Here is an 18,780-nt window from a genome sequence, read left to right on the forward strand (position 1 = left end):
ATTGGGTAATGGAATTACAGTTACTGTAAAAAACTGTTTTCTGTATTTCACAATTTGTCTTTAATAAACACACATTATTCTTATATAATGAGTGTGGGGGAACTTTCTTTTTAAAAACTTTAAAACAAAGTGTCAGGGTAGGTAGAAGTCCCCGGGTACACCAGACCACGATCGCAAGTAAAACAGGACTGTGTTTAAGCCTCCTTTCTCTTTAACTTGTACCTTAATGGCCTAATACCACTTACAGATTAACTGAGTGCGTGCAAGTCATGACCTTGTTGAAGGATGCTATAGGACTGGCCTCAGGAAAAGAAGAAAGGGGATCAGCAGTGGAAACTGCCAGAGGCAGAAGGAGAAAGACTAAGCAAAGAGATCACAGAAAGTAAACATAAAAGAACAGGAAGGGGGAGGGGAGAGGGAAAAACAAGAGGATAGGTATACACATATAGACATACTTTCATACATCAGCACCCATATGGAAAAGAAGAGCTGGTCATGGATTTTTATCACAGGCATAGCTAGCATATTTTTCATGTTATTTTATTATTATCTGTATTAAGAGTATGTGTGTTTGTGCCTCGTGCCTCACTGTTCCCCGGAGGCAGGCTGTGTATTTCTTCAACCCACATGTGCCGTCATATCTGCCTGATGTTGCCAGGGAAGATCAACTGGACACAAGGTCTGGACATTCTGGAGCCTACACTGGAAGCAAATTGCATAACCACGTGCCTATCTACGTGAGCTATAGATTTAGCAGACTATGTGGGACAGTCGGGAACATTCTGGGTGATAAAGGAGATCTGGTTGGGGATTCGGGAAGTCCCAGAGGCATTTGTGGAAAACAAGAAAGTAGATTAGTTCTCTCTGCGCCTAAACCCGATTTATGACAAACAACCCGACTAACCGGACAACGTTTGCTCATAGCCAAGACTGATTTTGTAAGGTGTTCATATTATTCTGTTGACTTTGTATACTACTTCTGTCATCCTTGAAGGTTTTACTGGGTTAATGGGATGACTGACGGGGGGGGGGGTTAGTTTATTAAATGTCAAGTGAGGGAGTTGGGATTAGAAATTAATTTCTACCTGGTTTGGTTTGAGTATAGTCATTTCCCAGAAAAACAGGCTCTCTAACAACCTTGTCTTTTCCGTGTGATAATTCATCTTTTAACCCATCTGGATACCAGGAACAAGGAGACTTAACCTTAAAAGTAGAATGTGTAGAGGGATCAATACGTGATCTTAAAATCATCCATTGACCTTTAGAGAGTGGACATAATTGTCTCAGGGCTCCTGATGTAATTTGTAGTATAAAAGATTGTGGCTTCCAAAAATAATAATAAGCAAATTAAAAAATAAAAAAACAAATAAAAGATTGTGGCTTCCATTACCCTATGCTAGAGTCTTGCACCATCCAGTACAGTAGCCACTAGCCATATGTGACCAAATTAAAATTAAATTAAATTAAACCTTCAGCTCCTCAGTTGCCTGGGCCATTTCAAATGCTCCGTAGGCACATGTGGCTAATGACTACTGTACTGGACAGTGCAGATATAGAACATTTCCACCATCACAGAAAGTTCTGTTGGACAGAACTGTGAATCTAGACTCACAGGATGCTCATCTGGAGACCAGGCATCTCTACATCTGCATGTAAAGTGACTTTTTTTTCTTACTTCAGATTGTCTCTTTGCATAGATGTGCTCAGAATGACACCAGGGAAACTGAGGCAGTTTGGCAGACTGATTAGCCCTCTTGCCCCCCCACACACACGCACACACAAAGATAAGAATTCTCTTAGCGAATGGCTAAGTAAAATGTGGCATATTCATTCAATGGAATATAATAGAGCAGTTAAAGAGAATGAATTAGAAGTATCAATAAGGGTAGATCTCAAAAACATTTTTGTGTGAAAAAAGCAAGTTGCTGAATGTAATCATTTATTGCACACAAGACAATGCTACATTTTTCCTATGTAAGAGTATTTTTTTTTGGTGTGGGAAGGAGGTAATTAGGTTTATTTATTTAGTTAATTAGTTAGTTATTTACTTATTTAATGGAAGTACTGGGGATTGAACCCAGGACCTCGTGCATGCTAAGCACACACTCTACCACTGAGCTATACCCTCCCCCCTCGTCTAGAGTATTTTTTAAAAGGTCTGGAAGAATATACATCAAACTCATAAGTGTTAACTTCAAGGAGGGAGGAAAAGTGAATGGGATAAGGGACCAAAGGGATTTTTTAGATTTTTATGTAATGTTCTAAAATTTTAAAGAAAAATATATTCATGCATTACTTGTGAATTGTGAAAATATTACTAAAACAAGACACAAGTTTATATACACAACATGAATACAAATATGTGAAAATATGGTGCTGATGAGAACAAGGGAAGGACACAAAATCCTGATGACAGTTGTATTAAGATAGTGGGTTTGTGGATAATTATTTTCTTCTATTTCTCTATTTTTATTTATTTTGGGGGGTAATTAGGTTTATTTATGTATATATTTCCATTTTTTAAATGGAGGTACTGGGGATTGAACCCAAGACCTCATGCATGCTAAGCACGTGCTTTACCACTGAGCTATACCTTCTCCCCTCTCTATTTTTAAAAAGTTTTGTCTTGTGGCTGTCATGCTAATACAATAAAAAATTTTTGAATAGAAAGATGAATCCTCCTTTATGCTGTTGACATAGTATTATCACACATGAAGCATAGTTCTTAAGAGGCAATGGGCCCTGGTATATAATTAGTAAGAAATAACAGCTCAACATCATTTATGTAAAAAATTTCAACCGTCCTTGGTGACAGTCTCCAAGATTCAGTTGGTCTCTAAAACCCCATTCTGCAGCTAATTCATACTGGCAGGCACACCCGGACCGTGCATTTCCTAAAAGCAGAGGTTCCGTTTGCATATTCACGAGACTTCCCTTCTTATGTCCAGGCCACCTGACTGGTTACAGGCTTTGAAAATTGTTCAGATCCAAAATACCGACCCTGTGATGTGGAACTCATTTCTAAAAGCTGCTTCCTAAGAAAAATCTAGCTTCACCTGCACCTCCCTCCATGGGGATGTGAGGTAAACTTCCATGCAGGCAATAACACTGCTCAGGCTTCTCAACTTTCAAGCCAGAATGTTAACTCTGTCACCCAACCACCTGTCCATCTGGCTTCCAAAACCTATGGAGCCTGCCTCAGTCGACAACAGAGCAAGATACCCACACTTCTGGCCTCCATCAGAGAGTAAGTGTAGTCAGCCTCTGGGGTCCTGTCAAAAACCAGGCTGCGAGAAGAGATATTTATAGAATATATTGTAAGGGACATTCTATCCATCCATTCCTTTAGGTGGCATTTTAACTTGTGTCCTTGGGTCAAGTTCAAGCACCAGAAGGTTACATGCCTGAACCATATTAGCTCAGCCCCTGCAGCACAGCTTTAATGTTATACCCTTGGCTTTTAGCCAGGGCAGTTACAAGAACGTAATATGAAAATCTCTTCTGTGGGCATTCTAAAACTGTTACTAAGGACATTGTCCCTCATGGTAATTCCATGTGAGAAATTTCTTATGGAATTTAGCGCCAGCAATGAACCATTATGTAGCTGTTAAAAATTATAATTCTGGAAGACTAAATATGAAAATGTGTTTATGATATCTTCATTTAAAAAAAAGACAAAACGGTATAGAGACTCTAATTACAGTCATGTAAAATTATTTGTATCTGTGGACAAGGACTGAAAGCTATACGTGAAGATGAAAATTCTATGAGGGTAATAAATGTTTTGCTTTTTCCAAAAAAATTTGTTTGCTGTAGCCTGTCTTTTCAAGTTAGGGAAAAAAGAATTTAGTGACGAAAATCTCTATCTTTCGTTGAGGAATTGCCACGTGCCTTTCTTCCTGATAAGAAGAATTGTGTAACTTACTGTGTTTTCCCCTTTCCCCTGGGCGGCCCAGAAGATTAATTTAATGTTCAGTCATTGCACATTAGCTTCTTCTTCCTCTACACGCCTCTGATGTTCTACTTCTATAATCTTATGACATTTGTACTGTTTTTTTCTGGTAAAGTGCCTCAAATCCCTTATAGAACAAGGCAAAACAGAAAGCACTCCCCGCCCCAACCCAGTTTAAAAGTTACACGCAGTCATAGTAAATTGGAAAAATATAAGAAAGTAAAATGAAAAAAGAACCACTGTTAACACTTTTTGGCATGTTTTCCTATTTTTTCTCAATGTATTTTGAACAAAATTACGAGCAGAGTGTGTAAAGTTCCATCTTTTCATGGAACTTTAAAATACAAGCATCTTTCTGTGTATTGGAAACTCTTCTGGTAATAAGTCTAGTAAATAGCATGCTGGTAGGACTTTCGAAGGTTGGAACCATAGAGGCCTTCAAGAATGGTTAATGAGAAAGCTCAAAGGTCAGTTCAGAGAGCCTGAAACCTGAGAGATGAGGCTTTGTGGACCTTATTCCTGCCGGGGGCGAGGGCCGAATTTGTGTGAGTGTGAAGTGTGAGCTCAGGGCAGTCTCAAGCCAAAAGGGCAATCTGGGTCTCGTACCCATATTGAAGATCACAGAAAGTAGGATTTTAGACCTAGGAGAGACTGTAGAGGTCATCTAAAACCGCATTCCCATTTTACAACTGAAGAAACCAAAGCCAAAGAGGCAAATTGATTTGTGTAGGTTCTGGAGTCAGACTGCCTGGATCTGTAACTCTGTTCTACCACTTAGTAACTCTGGACCTTAAGTAGGTCCCTTTACCCTCTCTCTAAGTCTCATTTTCCTCCGTGAAATGAAAATAGTAATAGCATTTAATTTACATGCTTATTATGTGCATTAAATCAGCTAATCCGTGTAAAGCACTTAGCACAGTGCCTAAGACACAATGAAAAGTCAATTGGTGTTACTTATTAATAGTAGGGTAATTATTATCACTGTTCATCTAGTTAGTGACAGAGCTATGACAAGGACTCAGCTCTCCTGACTCAATCTAGTGCTCTTTTCACTATATCGGGCTGACTTCCAGGGTCCAGAGAGGACTGACTAGCTGCCTTGAACTTAGTAGTGGTGCCAAATCAGATCTACTTGGGGCTAAATCTGAGGACTTTAGTCTGGGGTGTACTTTATGTAAAAGCACGTAGCCTGGTGTCTGGAAAAGTAGACTCTTACGAAATGTTTATTAACTGAAAATATTTTCAAAAACAACGACAGGGTTGGGAGGTGCTGCTGGCTTCTAAGAGAAGAACAAGAAATCTTTCACGGAAACACATAAAGAAGGACTTAGGGAAGAAGGCTACACAAATATGTATGTTCCATACACATCTGTGAAGACCAAGGACAAGCAGAGGTGGTGTTTTCTGAGATTCCTTGAACTTGCTCATCGTTGTTTTTGTTAACCCCTGCGTCTTTCTCTGTGGTTACTAGCAAAAATCCTATTCAAACCCTAGGTGGAAGGGGGTGTTTTTTCAGAGCTGGGCAGGGTAAGAAAGAAGTGGGGAAATGTCTATCTCAATTCAAATGAATAAAGCCAGTTTGGCAGCCGGATTGGGGGGTGGCACCCAGTTTGAAGAAGAGTGGGCGGTTGTAGTGAAAGAGGCAAGAGGGCCAAACCCCTATGACCTTCAAGAGGAAAAAGAAAACACTGGGAATGCGGAGCGAGTTGAGACCATAAACTCTGGGGTTGCAACTGGGAAAAAGGGCTGTGCCCCCCTCCCCATATCCTGCCGTATCTCTTCGTGATTTGTGACTCCATCAGTTTTCTGGGGTCCTGCTGTTGGTCCTCTTTCATGATCGATGTGTCTTCTATGCTCCAAGGCCACCCTACTAACTCTGTCTCTTGGCTAATGTATATTCTAACACCGCCACAGTAATAAGCTGCATAGCTCTGACCTCTCTCATGCGTTGAAGTCGTGGTGTCCTTGCCATTCCACCACTCCTTCAGCTCACCCTCCTAAATCATCTGGTCCTATGGTCTATGGTCATTTTTATCTGTCCAGAGTTCCAAGGTGTACTCTCATCTTTTTATTTTTAATGGAGGCACTGGGGATTGAACCCTCATAGTGCATGCATGTTAAGCACGCGCTCTGCCACTGAGCTATACCCTCCCACCCAGTATATTCTCATCTTAACAGTAAAGGCTCAATAAGCATTTATGGGTTGATCACAGAGTTTATCACCTAGTTGGGGAGACAATACACGCTTGTGAAATGAAAAGCCATGTAACCACAAGCACAAAGTTAAAGAATACAAACTGAGCTCAGAGAGGTTCAGGAGATGCAGTGTTGTTAAGTGATCTGTCAGGTTGGGCTAGTTGGGGAAAGTTTCCAAGAGCATGGAGCAGGTAAGTTTTGAGCTTTGAATGGGAAATTTAAAGTGATGGACATGAGTTGGTGGAGAGGTGGACCTTTTCAAACAAATGCACAAAGGGAGACAATGCAAGATATAACTCAAGCCAAGACAGGTGCCTGCCCCGCCCTGCCATTTCCCTGTCTCAGCAGCTCTGCGTGATCTGCCACCACACCTGTTTCATTTAGAAGAGAGCTCCTTGCAACCTAGTGCCCACCAGGCTCTCTCTACCAAATTCACTGCTCAGGCAGCACTTACCAAGTACTGCAGGCTGTGCTGGAAGACACATAGGCAGGACCTGTTTGCAGACGTTGTGAGCAACTCTCCCATCTCTCTAGTCTGGACCTCAGGTAGGAATACAGTCTTCTTTTTACCGTCTATGTGACAAATGCATGGAACTGCTAGTAGGGTGCAAATGGAGCAGAAGGAGGCAGGAATACATAGATCCAAGATGGTTATGTTACCATGAGGAGACTAATACCACTTTGAAGGCTCAATGTGCTGGCACCTCTGAAAAAATCCCAGGTTGTATGGATAGGAGGAAGGCCTGGTCATCACAGAGTACATATCAAGCAATGCTGTCAATGGTACAACACTAGGCTCTATACAGACTAGTTAAATTCTAGTCCCTCCCCCTAGGAGCTTGCTGTCTAACAGGAAAAACGGGACATGGCCAGGCAGAAAATAAATACAATATTTAAAAGTTGTAAAATGTACAAGTGCAATGTCACTCGATTCCTGATCCCCATTTATTCAACTGACATTTACTGAATGTCTACTATGTGGGGTCACAGAGATATATACAACTTGTCTCTGCCTTCAAGGAGTTCACAGGTCAGTGGAAGAGACATACACCTAAGCAAATAATTACAATACAATATGGTTTATGCTATATAACATAAGCCTGCACAAAATGCCTGGGAATGCAGGAAACAGAGAACTAACTGTACCTGAGCAAGACAGGGAAGGCTGAATAGGAATTTTCCAGAATAAGAGACTTGGGGAGGGGATGATGAGAGGGAGGACATCCCAGGATGAGGAGGGAAAGGTATACAAGGGTATGTACGGTATTTCCAGGAAATAGTGTGACACTCGGACTGGTCAGAACTTAATGTGCCCAGTGAAAGAGGACGCAGGAAAGATGGGAAGTGGCCTGAACCTGAAGAGACCTGTATGCCTTGCTAAGTTTGAACTTTATCACACAGGCAGTGGGGAAAATTAAATGAAGTTTTAAGCAGGTAAATGCTATGATCACATGTAAGTGATATCCCAGGTCTCCTGCCTCCTAGTTGTGTGGCTTTGGGCAAGTCACTAAGTCTCTGAGCATTAGTGTCTTCTGTACAATGGGGACAACAGTGGTACCTACCTCACAGGGTTGATTGGAGGAGTAAATGAGCTAATGCCTGTAAAGCAATCAGCACAGCACCTGGCACATAGTAAGTGCTTCATAAATTTCAGTTGTTATTACCGGGAGTGTTTCTTAGAAAGGTTACTTTGTTGGCGGCACAGAATGTAAACAGCAGCTGGGAAAAGATTCTTGGTGTGAGGTCCAATTAAGACGCTGCTGCGTCTGATAAATTAAGATCTTGAACCGGGATTTCGATGTGGAAGGTTCGGGAGATGAAAAGATGAAGAGTAAGTCTAGTTTAGGAGACTGGGTAGGTTAGGACAACCATTAACCAAATTCAGAGATAAGAGTGTCCAGAGGATAGGGGTGTGGGTGCAGGAACAGATAATGAGTCCTGTTTGGAACCTGTTGAATGAGAAGTGAAGCCGCCGAAGATGGAAACCTGGAGAGTATCAATATTTTAAGGAGAGGCCAGAAGAGCCAGTGGGGAAAACAGACTGGTCAGCAACCTCGTATCAGTGGGAACTGCGTGTGGGGAGTTGAGGGCAGCGGGGGAGACCCTATCATCAGCCAACCATTTGTTTATGTTCCCCAAGCCCTCCACCCAACTCCTCAACACGCATACAGCCTATTTTCTAGTCCAGTTCCTTGCTTCTCGCTTCTCGGTTTTCTGTTTCTTGCAGAGATCGCATTTTTTTCCTTTTGCCCTCTTCTGCCTGAAAGAGGGAAAGGTGTAGCATCTCTCAACGCGGTCATCCAGGCGACCCCTAATCACAAGGGAGGAGGTGGGAAGGGCGTAAGAGGAGGAAAATGATTTTTAAAGAAAAGAAAAAGTCCGCAACGACCTCTAAGGATTAAAGTGCCACCTCTCTATATCCTGCCACGCCGCTCTCCTGCCTCCCTTATCGGGCTCCTGGCAGCGAAGTAGGACGGGAAATGTAGTCCTCAAACCCGACCAGGGTGGCACGGCTGAAGAACTCGGTTTCCCAACCGGCTCTCCAGGCGCGTGCGCAGATGGCTGCCCCGGCGAGTGGTAAACAGAGACGTCAGGCGGGGGCCGCTGCTTGGAGCAAAACAAAAGGGAAACCCGGGGGGCGGGGGGTGGGGGGGTTGATAGGGGGATCGGTGCGGGAATTCGAGAGGCCGAGGCGGCGGGGACTTGGACCCGGTTGAGAGTCGGGGGGAGGGAAGAGGCGGAGGGAGGGGGAAGCAGGGGAGGGGCAAGTGACGCGGGGGAGCGGGGCGTGGGGGAGGGCAGTGATCCGGGTGGAGGAAATTTGGGAGGAGTGTCCGGGGGGCAGCAACTTAAAAGGGGGAGGGAACTGCGGCTAAGGAGACGTTCGGTGATGGGAGCGCGATGTGTGCCTCAGGTTTAAAAGAGCAGGAAGCTGAGTGAGCGGTTGGGGAAAAAGTGTCTTCGCTAGGCGGAGGTTACAGGTGGTGTCTCGGAAAGAGCTCCGAGGCTGCAGGCAGTAGTGGAGAAGAGGATCAGAGAACTGTGTGGAAGGGACAGCTTAAGGGCTAGCGTCCTGGGGCGAGGGGGAAGTTCGAGACTTTCTGAGGACTGGTAGGAATGTGCCTCCTGGCCCTCGGTGCTTCCCCCCTGGGGGGAGGCATCGCGAGGTACGGTGGCAGGCTCCTCTGAACGCTGAGCGCCGGAGGTCCAACTCCACGTATGGATCCAGGGAATGAGAATTCAGCCACAGAGGCTGCCGCGATCGTAGACCTCGATCCCGACTTCGAACCCCAGAGCCGTCCCCGCTCCTGCACCTGGCCCCTTCCCCGACCAGAGCTCGCTCCCGAGCCATCCGAGTCGCCCGAGGTGGAGTCAGGTCTGGGAGAGAAGGTACACACGGAGGGGCGCTCGGAGGGGCGCTCCGAGCCGACCCTGTTGCCCTCCCGGCTCCCAGACCCGGCAGGGGGCCCCCAGCCCGGGATCCTGGGGGCTGTAACAGGTCCTCGGAAGGGAGGCTCCCGCCGGAATGCCTGGGGAAATCAGTCATATGCAGAACTCATCAGCCAGGCCATTGAAAGCGCCCCCGAGAAGCGACTGACACTCGCCCAGATCTATGAGTGGATGGTCCGCACTGTGCCCTACTTCAAGGACAAGGGTGACAGCAACAGCTCCGCAGGATGGAAGGTAACTATGACCCCCTTACCTCCGTCCCAATACCCGTCTGCCCCTGAGCCCTCCAGTCTCCTTACTGCTACTCCTTTTACACCCCTACCCCAGAGATCCACCTTCAGTGGTGAATTAGACAAACATTTACTTAGTCCATAGTATATTCCATGCTCGGTGCTTGATGCTGGAGGATCATAAATGAATAAGACACTGTCCTTACCCTGGAGAAAATTGAATTCTCTGCTCACTGCTCAACACTCCCAGTACTTTGGCTTGGGCTGCCCCAAACACTTATCCCCACAGAGAAGTCTTTATCCTATGTACAGCAGGAACTGTGTGGATTCCCTGCAGGAACCTAGCCTTCCCTCCTCCCCCACCTCCCACCCCAACACCTTTTCTCCCATTTCTGTGGGGTTACTTGGATTCCCTGCTTGCCTCTCAACACCTCAGGGTAGAAGTACTATTCTAGAACTCTGCTACCCAAGAAGATGGAGTGGAGTGGCAAAAGGTAAAAAGAGCGATACCCAGGGGGTAAGGTAGCTGATCCTGCGCACTGAGAAAAAACAGGGTGTGGGGGGCTGTGAGCGACTGTCTGTCTCAGTTTACCCTACATAATGCCAAGAATATCTCCCTGGTAAGGGGCTCTCCAAGTTGTGGGGGGAAGTTTTCACTCCCTGTTGAGGAATATTCGTGAAAAAAAAGATAGGGCTCTGATGGGAGAGCACAAGGTTGGGAGTTCCTTGGCCTTCCGTGAAGAAACTGTGAGGAGAGATCTCACTAGATGCTCTGAAACTTGTCCTGAGAAATATGGGGCTCTGATCACGAAATTGGGGTGCTTCAACTCCTATCGAAGTCTTGGACACTGGTAAGTGGTGAGATCAGGATGCAAGGAAATACAGAGGATCAAATGAGCAGAGGGTCTTACCTGAGGTGTAAGAGATCAAGGGATCAGATCTGCAGTATCCCTAGGGGTTGGGCAGAACAGAAAACGGGACAGCTGAATGAGACCCTTGGCACTATTTCTGGGTAGACTGCCACGCCACAGTCTCAGCTCATAAAGAGCTCCCCTCCTTGGACCCAGCCTACACAGCTGTTTTTCTTTTCCCTTAGGTTCATTTTCCAGGGTAGAAGAAATAACCATGAGTTGTTAGTTATGCTGTGGGAGTGTAGTCCCTCCTTATAATTTATACTTATAGGGGGGTTTTTTTGTTTGTTTACAAAGTAATTAATTTTTTTATTTTATTAGTCTTTACAGCAATTCCGAGATTCCTCATTTGACAAATTAATTAGGAGACTCAGGTCTAGAAAGCTTAGGAAACTTGCCAAGATCAATAGAATGAGAACTTGAACTCAGGTCTAAGCTCTTTCTGTTAATCCATGCTGTCATAGAATAATGGCAAAGCCAAATCAGGCCAAGTCTGGGGCCTCCAATGCTCTCACCTCTCACTCCCCACCCCTGCCCTGGTCCAAGGTAGCCTCAAGCCTGAACTGGCTTCCCTGGTGATGGGCCAAGGTTACTACCACCCCACCAGGGGGCGGCACTCACATAGAACAAGAAGGCTTAGTTTAGGTGGTTAGGGGAACAGTGTGCAGTCACCCCTCTTCCAACAGGTAAGAATTATAGGCTTCTAGGGAGCCGACCTTTCCAGGTAGGAGGCTGTACCACGTACTAGTTCCAAGGTCTAAAGAAGAGGGGATGAACAAATGGGCCTCACCGGTACTGAGTAGTAGGGAAAGGAATGAGCCTTCTCAATAGACCCAGAGTTAGAGGCTGCAAAAGGGTGGGGGGGAAATCATGGTGCCGGAAGTCACTGTGGTTCTCAGTTACTAAGCTCAGGCTGGATGGACAAGTGTGATTCCTTGAAGGAACCAAAAATACTAATGCAGCCATAGTAGTTGGAGTGCCATTACTGCAGGGTCCCAGGGAGACAAGGAGTTCTTCAGCTAAAGAGCCCTGGAGCAAGAAGCTACTTAAGCATCTTTCCCCAGGCAAAGAGTCCCCTTATCTCCAGCATCAGTCTGAAACACATGAAGTGATTTCTGACTGTCCAAAGCTTCAGCCTCCTAGCTGCTCCAAGCCCTTCTGGGCTCTTCCCAAGTTTCTAAACACCAAAGAGCTTCATGTGGGAGGTCAAATGCCCCTAAGGTTGGAGATATTCTGCACAAATTCCTGAGAAGTAGGGGAAAGGAGGTAGGAAAGAGAAGGGAGGTTCTTGGGGGGGGGCGGAGCCGGAGGGGGGCGGGACACAAAAGGATGGTGTAAGTAGCCTGAGGCAGCCAGTGAAAATAAGCTGCTCTGGGGGCCCAAGAAGCTGCGAATCTCAGCTCCCTGGGCCCCTGGGAAAAAATACTTATCTCTAGCAGAATATCTGCAGCGAGGGAGGAAGGAAGAACACAGCTCCTAATACCCAAGGCACTCAAGAGCTGACGGAGCCTCAAGGGGAGATTCACCATCTGTCACCTGAGGGCCACCCACCAATCAGGCAACAAATATTGATTATATACTGGGAGGTTGGCACTCTGAGGGGGGCACTGCTGGGGGCTGCCCACCTGGACAACGTGATCTGTGTCTTGGAAGTTACACTTGATAAGGCAGATTGCATGGAAATGAAGAACAATATACTATAGATTGGGCCTGTTTGAGGGGAACAGCTTTAAATACTGTACCAGAATTTTGGCTGCAGGAGTCAAGCCACCACTTCATAAAACGGGGCACTTAAGCTCGGTTTGGTCTTGATGAACTAGGAGAATTTTAGAGAGGGGAGATCCTTCCCCGGACCAGGAAGGCTGGAGGAATGTGTTTTGGGTATTCGAGGCACTAGGAGAAGCCTGGCCTGAATGTAGTTGAGGGTGTGCGTCCAGAAACTGAGAGAAATCGGAAAAAAAGGAATCTTCAAATCCTACAGAGAGCCAGGACCCAAATGCCCAGTGGGAGAGTGGAGCATCAGCCGTGCTGAGGTTCCAGCCCCTCAGCCTCTTCAGAAAACTGGCTTGGGACAGGGTGGGTCAGTCCTGGGCTGGTGTTGCGCCACTGTCCTGTCAACTCCACCCAAGCAGGCGCTCAAGGAAAGGGGTGGAGCTGTGGAATGCTCTTTTCCATCTGAGCCGAGTTCTTGCTGAACCCGGAGTGTGTCTTCCTGATGCTGGCCAGCCCCCAGAGACTTGGGAGGACTAGAGTGCTGTGAGCTTTTCGGGGGGGTGGGGAGGAGGGGCGCAGTGCCTTCTGAATTGGTGGTTGCTCGGGTTGTCTCCTGGGATCCCTGTGCAGAGAAGTCCGGAGCAGAGACCAAGCAGCTGGTCTTCAGGTGGGAACAGTGTATGGTCTCCTCCCCTACCGCCACCCTCCACTCCTACCCTGGCCTGTCTGCCCCTTGGATTTGACTAGCTTTGAGTTTCCAGGAATGTCCCTGCTGTGTCCCACCCAGCATCCTTGTAGACTGGACTGCTGGCCCCTGACTCCCCTCCATACATCTCATGCCCCTTTCCTGTTGCCTCTGCCCCTCCAGAACTCAATCCGCCACAACCTGTCGCTGCACAGCAAGTTCATCAAGGTTCACAACGAGGCGACTGGCAAGAGTTCGTGGTGGATGCTGAACCCCGAGGGAGGCAAGAGCGGCAAGGCGCCCCGCCGCCGGGCAGCCTCCATGGATAGCAGCAGCAAGCTGCTCCGAGGCCGCAGCAAGGCCCCCAAGAAGAAACCCGCTGTGCTGCCAGCTCCACCGGAAAGCGCCACTCCGAGGAGCCCCACTGGCCACTTCGCCAAGTGGTCGGGCAGCCCCGGCTCTCGCAACCGTGAGGAAGCTGATGTGTGGAGCACCTTCCGTCCTCGGAGCAGTTCCAATGCCAGCACTGTCAGCACTCGGCCCTCCCCCAGGAGACCAGAGCCTGAGGTGCTGGCAGAAGAAGAAATACCAGCCTCAGCCAGCGGCTATGCAGGGGGTGTTCCACCCACCCTGAAAGAAGATCTTGAGCTGTTAGATGGGCTCAATCTCACATCTCCCCATTCCCTGCTATCTCGGAGCAGCCTCTCCGGCTTCTCTTTGCAGCATCCTGGGGTTTCGGGCCCGTTACACACCTACAGCACCTCCCTCTTCAGCCCAGCAGAGGGGTCCCTGTCAGCAGGAGAAGGGTGCTTCTCAAGCTCCCAGTCTCTCGAGGCCCTGCTCACCTCTGATACGCCACCACCCCCTGCTGACGTCCTCATGACCCAGGTAGATCCCATTCTGTCCCAGGCTCCGACACTTCTGTTGCTGGGGGGGATGCCTTCCTCCAGTAAGCTAGCCCCGGGGGTCGGCTTATGCCCTAAGCCCCCAGAGGCTCCAGGCCCCAGCAGTCTGGTTCCCAGCCTCTCGATGATAGCACCGCCTCCAGTCATGGCCGGCGCTCCAGTCCCCAAGCCCCTGGGGGCTCCTGTGCTCACCCCTCCAACTGAAGCTGTAAGCCAAGACCGAATGCCTCAGGATCTCGATCTTGATATGTATATGGAGAACCTGGAGTGTGACATGGATAACATCATCAGTGACCTCATGGACGGGGACGAAGGACTGGACTTCAACTTTGAGCCAGGTACGGCACCCCATAATCACAGCAGCATCTCGCAACCTATACCCACTCCTTAGGGGCCCACCAGGCCTGTGATTTGAGCAAGGGGGAGATTTAGAACATGGCGGTGTCTGGGGCCCCTGGGGAATTGGAGGGAGGATGTCATATTAGAATGGCATCGTTTCCAGATGGGACCCCCCCAGGCCCCTCAGTGCCTACCCCTACAAAGTAGCCCAGGAGAGGTGAGGGGAAGGGCTGTCTCTGTTTCCCTTGGTCTGAATCCTGATGATGGAAAGTCATCACACCGCAGACGAGCCTCTTACCTTGTCCTCCCATTTGTTCTTCCCACAGATCCCTGAGCCATGGCCAGAAGCTTTGTTCCCTGCATCAGAGGTGGAGCCAGGCGTGCCCATATTCACTCTTTACCCTTGACCCCTCCCCGGGAATTTGGGACCCTGCTTTAGGGCTAGGGTAGGGTCTGCTCACAGGGGTGTTGAGGAAATCATAAAGCTGCCCCATATGGGAACTCTAGGGGGTGGGGAGGGGGAGAGGGAGAGGGTTTATTCTCACTGTGCCAATTAGGGGGTAAGGCCCCCCTCTCAGGAGCCAGCCCCGGCTCCCCCCATCCCCACCCTCTAGGTCTTGCAGCAGGGGCAGGCAATGCTGTTGGAAATGCGAAGTCACCAGTGGCCTTACCCCTGCCTTTGGGAGCAGGATTTTTTGTAGAGTCTTATCTGAGCTGGTCCAGGCTGAGTCCAGCCTGGGATTTTTATGCCGTGGCCCCTTCGGCCAGCGGTGTGGGGTTGGGAGGGGGTTAGTGGGGACCTAGAAGGGCCAAGGTCTGAGCACTGGAGTAGCTCACCAGGCCAAATCCCCCTTGGAAGGCTGCAGATAACAGAAAGGCTTTTTATAAACTTTTAAAGAAATATAAACACAAATCTAGAGATTTTTAACAGTGGCAAGGTGCTAGTGATGGGGAGAATGCTTTTTTTCTTTCTGAAGGCTTTGTCATAGTGACATGATGTAAACACTACAGACATTACTACGGGAAACAGAGGGGAAGTGACAGAGAACTCCAGGCCAGCAGGGTGCAGGGAGCAAGTGTGGACTGGATCTAGAACAAGGTCTGTGCAGCACTAGCTTGGCGGTACCCTGAGGAAAAGCTAAGCCAGGGCCTCTCGTTCTGTCACCTTGTGCCTGGGAGTGTGTGGCATTGGGGTGCAGCCACCCTCTCACGTGACCCCCTGTGGCTTAGTGCTCCAGTGGGAGAGTGCGTTGAAGGCCTGGAATTAGTTTGTGGCCTGGGAAGGGGGTGGGAGGAGGGAGAAGAGGAGGGAAGGATTTAGGGTGGTAAAGTTAGGCACAGAGACCTCCCTGTTCAAGGCCCCAGGCAGCTGTCCCTGCCCTTCTTCCCCTTGCCTGACTGCAGGGGTTATGTGGAAGTGTGTGTGGTAGCAGGCAGGGGGAGGGGCGGAACAGGGAAGGGGGAGCTGGGGAGCTTGGCTGAGGGTCTGGGAAATGAGCAGGGATGGAGGGGAATGTGGATCAGGTTTACTAGCACCTGCTAGGGAGGCCATCTGGGGCTCCTTCTCCACCCCAACCCCCAAAGCAGCCCCTCCCCCAGTCCCCTTTGCCTTGTCCCCTTCCCCCGCCCCTGCTGTGGGTTCCCATCACTTCCTGTGTCAGCGCCTGGCCTACCCAGATTGTATCATGTGCTAGATTGGAGTGGGGAAGTGTGTCAAATCAATAAATGAATAAATTCAATAAATAAATGCCTATAACCAGCTCTGGTTTTTGCTGCCTCACTGTTCTTGGATAAGGAGGGGAGGGTGGGTGGTAGGGACTGCCCAGAGGCAGACCGGTGGGGGGTGGGGGAATTTCAGCCGGGGACTGAGGTGGAGTGTGGTGGGGGGAGGGAAGATGCTCAGAAGTCACCTAACCCCAGCAGGAGTAGGCGGGCTTCGATAGGCCTCCCAAAGGGAGGTAGTCTGGTTGGAGAAGACCCCACCCCCTACTCTGTCCCTCAAAGGCTCATTGTACTGGACTTCGCTGTCTTTCCTCGCCCCCACAGCCCCCACCCATGTGCTGGTCCCTGCCCTCTCCCGCTGCTCCTCCCCACCGTTAGAGCCTCCTCAGTGCTGGGCGACTTAAGCCTTGGTGCAGATAACTGGGAGAAGTCTTTCTTGAAAACAGGAACCCCACGTTCAATCCCACTAATTTCATACCTAGTATTACTGCTCTCACTTGGTCACTTTATTTGGTCAGCGATATTTATCCCTCCTAGTGACAAAGTCCACTCTATTCTTAAGGATTGGACCCCTGCGAGTGGGCCCCTCTTCGTCTGATCGTCCTGATCTGGACTGGAAAAGGAAAGGGTCAGTGAGCAGATAAAGAAGTCCCTTTGCATGGCAGCTTGCTTCAAACTAGGGCCAAAGGCTGGACAAAAGAGGTTAGAGGCAGGTCTTGGGAATGGGTGTTGGATTTGGAAAGGAAATTCATCCCAGAAGGCCGGGGTAGAGGAGCCTTGGGTTGGCTGGGGCGGGGAAGGAGGTTGCTGGGAGAGACCACATTTGGGAAGTCTTACTGGGGGGTTCATGGAGGATTCAGTTGAAACAATTCTTCTGGCTTCTTGGCTTCTAAGCATTTTCATTTGGTTCCTCTCCAGGACTTCACATTGTGTACGCAAGGCATCTAGGAACCAGGAAAAGGCACCCCACCACCACTGAAAACTAGAGACCTTACCTACCCATCCTGTCCTTCCCGCCATTCAAATGATCCCTTGGAGTAACCGAGCCGAAAGCTACGCTTTGCTCTCTTCAGCAGAAATTGGGACACCCAGACTCCAAGAGAAAAGGATGAAGGGAAAGATGGAAATGATGTGGTGGTGATAGGGAGGTGTACTGAGGAGATGGTTGAGAAATGGTGAGGAGGGGTGAGCAACACACGCACACTCCTCCTGCTTTGAGCTAAACATCCCTCCTAAAGCGGACCTCAACCCGATCCCCCCTTTCCGAGAATCCTGTGACCCAACCTGCTGTATTCTAGCAGTCCCACCTGCCCTATATTCTCCATCACCTAGCTGTGTACAGTACTATCTGTGTTCCTCCTTCCTCCATCATACTCCTTACCAATTAGCTCAGGTTCTGGATTCTTCAGGAGGGGCACAAAAGCTCGGTAGATTTTCTCAAATCGAGTTCCTGTGAACACAGCAGTATGCACTCCCCAGCTTCCCGTCACCCAGTCTCCAACCTTCCAAAGCCCAAGATTTCAGGACTTTCACAATCAACACTACCTTGAACTGGTGTCCCTTATTTCCTCCCCTCAGGTCCATCCCTAGGATCAGGTGAGGGGCAAAGAATGTGCTAACCTACCCATGGTCATAGTGGCAGTGCCCTTTCTTTGGCTGACTAGAGACGGTCTATTTGGAGCTGGTTGAAGGTGCCTTATCTGAAGGACAAGGTTCCCAGGCCATCTCGAGGGCTTTGTTCTATCTCTAGGGAATGCTCCCAAGCCTCTACCTGGTGGCCCAAACTTCACCCTACAAACGTAGTAGGTGCTTCGAGCTGTAAGGAATTTGTTGGCATATTCTCCAGGGGTCTTCATCAGGAAAAGCAACTTCATGGTCCCCGTTTCATCGCACAAATCGATGGTGTCTGGAGGGAGGCCACAGGATAATTGGGGCAGCTAAGGAAGGAGAGTGGGAGCAAAAGGGGCCAGTGACCCTATCCAGAATGGGTTGGAGGAAGCTGTCAAGATTCAAGAAGCTCTCCTTTTGCCATCAGGAGGACTCAGGGGCTGGAGATGACCCTACCACTTCTGACCCTTGGGCATCAGTCCCCTCCCCACACTCCTCACCTCTTTTCGGCAGCCCCAGTTTACGGCGGGTATAAAGCAGCAACAGGAATACAGAACAATTAGTATTGGCCAGAAACTGCTGATCATCTGAGAAGAGATGGGATAGGGTGATGTGGCCCTTCTCTAGGTAGACACCATCCCTGAGATCTCCATTGCCCTCAAACACCCCTCACCCTCAGCCTAGACTGGATGCCAGCTCTGTGGTACTCCTCACCTCCATGTTTGATAAAGATGAACATGCTCTCAAGATCTTCTCACTCTTCGGAGGCAGGCTTGATGATTCATGGCAGAAGGAGGGAGTGTTCTAGGGGACTTGGGGGGCCATATGGGCCCATAAATTTGGGGGACCGGAGAGGCAGAGGGATTACATTGGCCCAGACTGGGCAGAGAGGAGAGAGCTATTGGCAGCTGCAAACAACCAGCATCCCTAGGGGTGGGGCCTGAGCCTGCAGATGAAGGATTATGAGGTCAGAAGTGGTATGTGTGGCAGAAGAGGGAGAAAGGATAAGGCGAGAAGAATCTGGGTAGGGTCTAGAAAAGGTTGGTTGGCAATGGGGGCAACATGGTAA

The 18,780-nt window shown here is 48.7% G+C and overlaps 2 protein-coding genes across 2 annotated transcripts; one reads left to right on the plus strand and one right to left on the minus strand.

The window, feature by feature from the left end:
- Window positions 1-8,895: 8,895 nt before the first annotated feature.
- On the plus strand, window positions 8,896-16,142 carry FOXO4 (forkhead box O4). The gene is made up of 3 exons (XM_032474363.1): window positions 8,896-9,832; window positions 13,321-14,380; window positions 14,708-16,142. The coding sequence occupies exons 1-3, from the start codon at window positions 9,368-9,370 to the stop codon at window positions 14,713-14,715; spliced, it is 1,533 nt and encodes a 510-aa protein (XP_032330254.1). The 5' UTR covers window positions 8,896-9,367; the 3' UTR covers window positions 14,716-16,142.
- A 475-nt stretch (window positions 16,143-16,617) lies between these two features.
- CXHXorf65 (chromosome X CXorf65 homolog) lies at window positions 16,618-18,450 on the minus strand. The gene is made up of 6 exons (XM_006189800.2): window positions 18,426-18,450; window positions 18,212-18,298; window positions 17,875-18,009; window positions 17,485-17,553; window positions 16,941-17,047; window positions 16,618-16,716 (listed from the first exon to the last, which is right to left on the minus strand). Exons 1-6 carry the CDS (start codon window positions 18,448-18,450, stop codon window positions 16,618-16,620), a joined length of 522 nt encoding a protein of 173 aa, XP_006189862.2.
- Between the last annotated feature and the right edge of the window lie 330 nt (window positions 18,451-18,780).

Source organism: Camelus ferus, chromosome X, assembly GCF_009834535.1.
Source record: "Camelus ferus isolate YT-003-E chromosome X, BCGSAC_Cfer_1.0, whole genome shotgun sequence".
Classification (NCBI taxonomy): domain Eukaryota; kingdom Metazoa; phylum Chordata; class Mammalia; order Artiodactyla; family Camelidae; genus Camelus; species Camelus ferus.

Coding starts and splice junctions, on each gene's coding strand:
- FOXO4 (XM_032474363.1), top strand. CDS start 9,368: ATGGATCCAGGGAATGAGAATTCAGCCACAGAGGCTGCCGCGATCGTA. Junction 9,833..13,320: donor ACAGCTCCGCAGGATGGAAG/GTAACTATGACC, acceptor CTGCCCCTCCAG/AACTCAATCCGCCACAACCT.
- CXHXorf65 (XM_006189800.2), bottom strand. CDS start 18,450: ATGTTCATCTTTATCAAACATGGAG. Junction 18,010..18,211: donor ACTGGGGCTGCCGAAAAGAG/GTGAGGAGTGTG, acceptor GCCTCCCTCCAG/ACACCATCGATTTGTGCGAT. Junction 16,717..16,940: donor AATCCTCCATGAACCCCCCA/GTAAGACTTCCC, acceptor TTCCTTTTCCAG/TCCAGATCAGGACGATCAGA.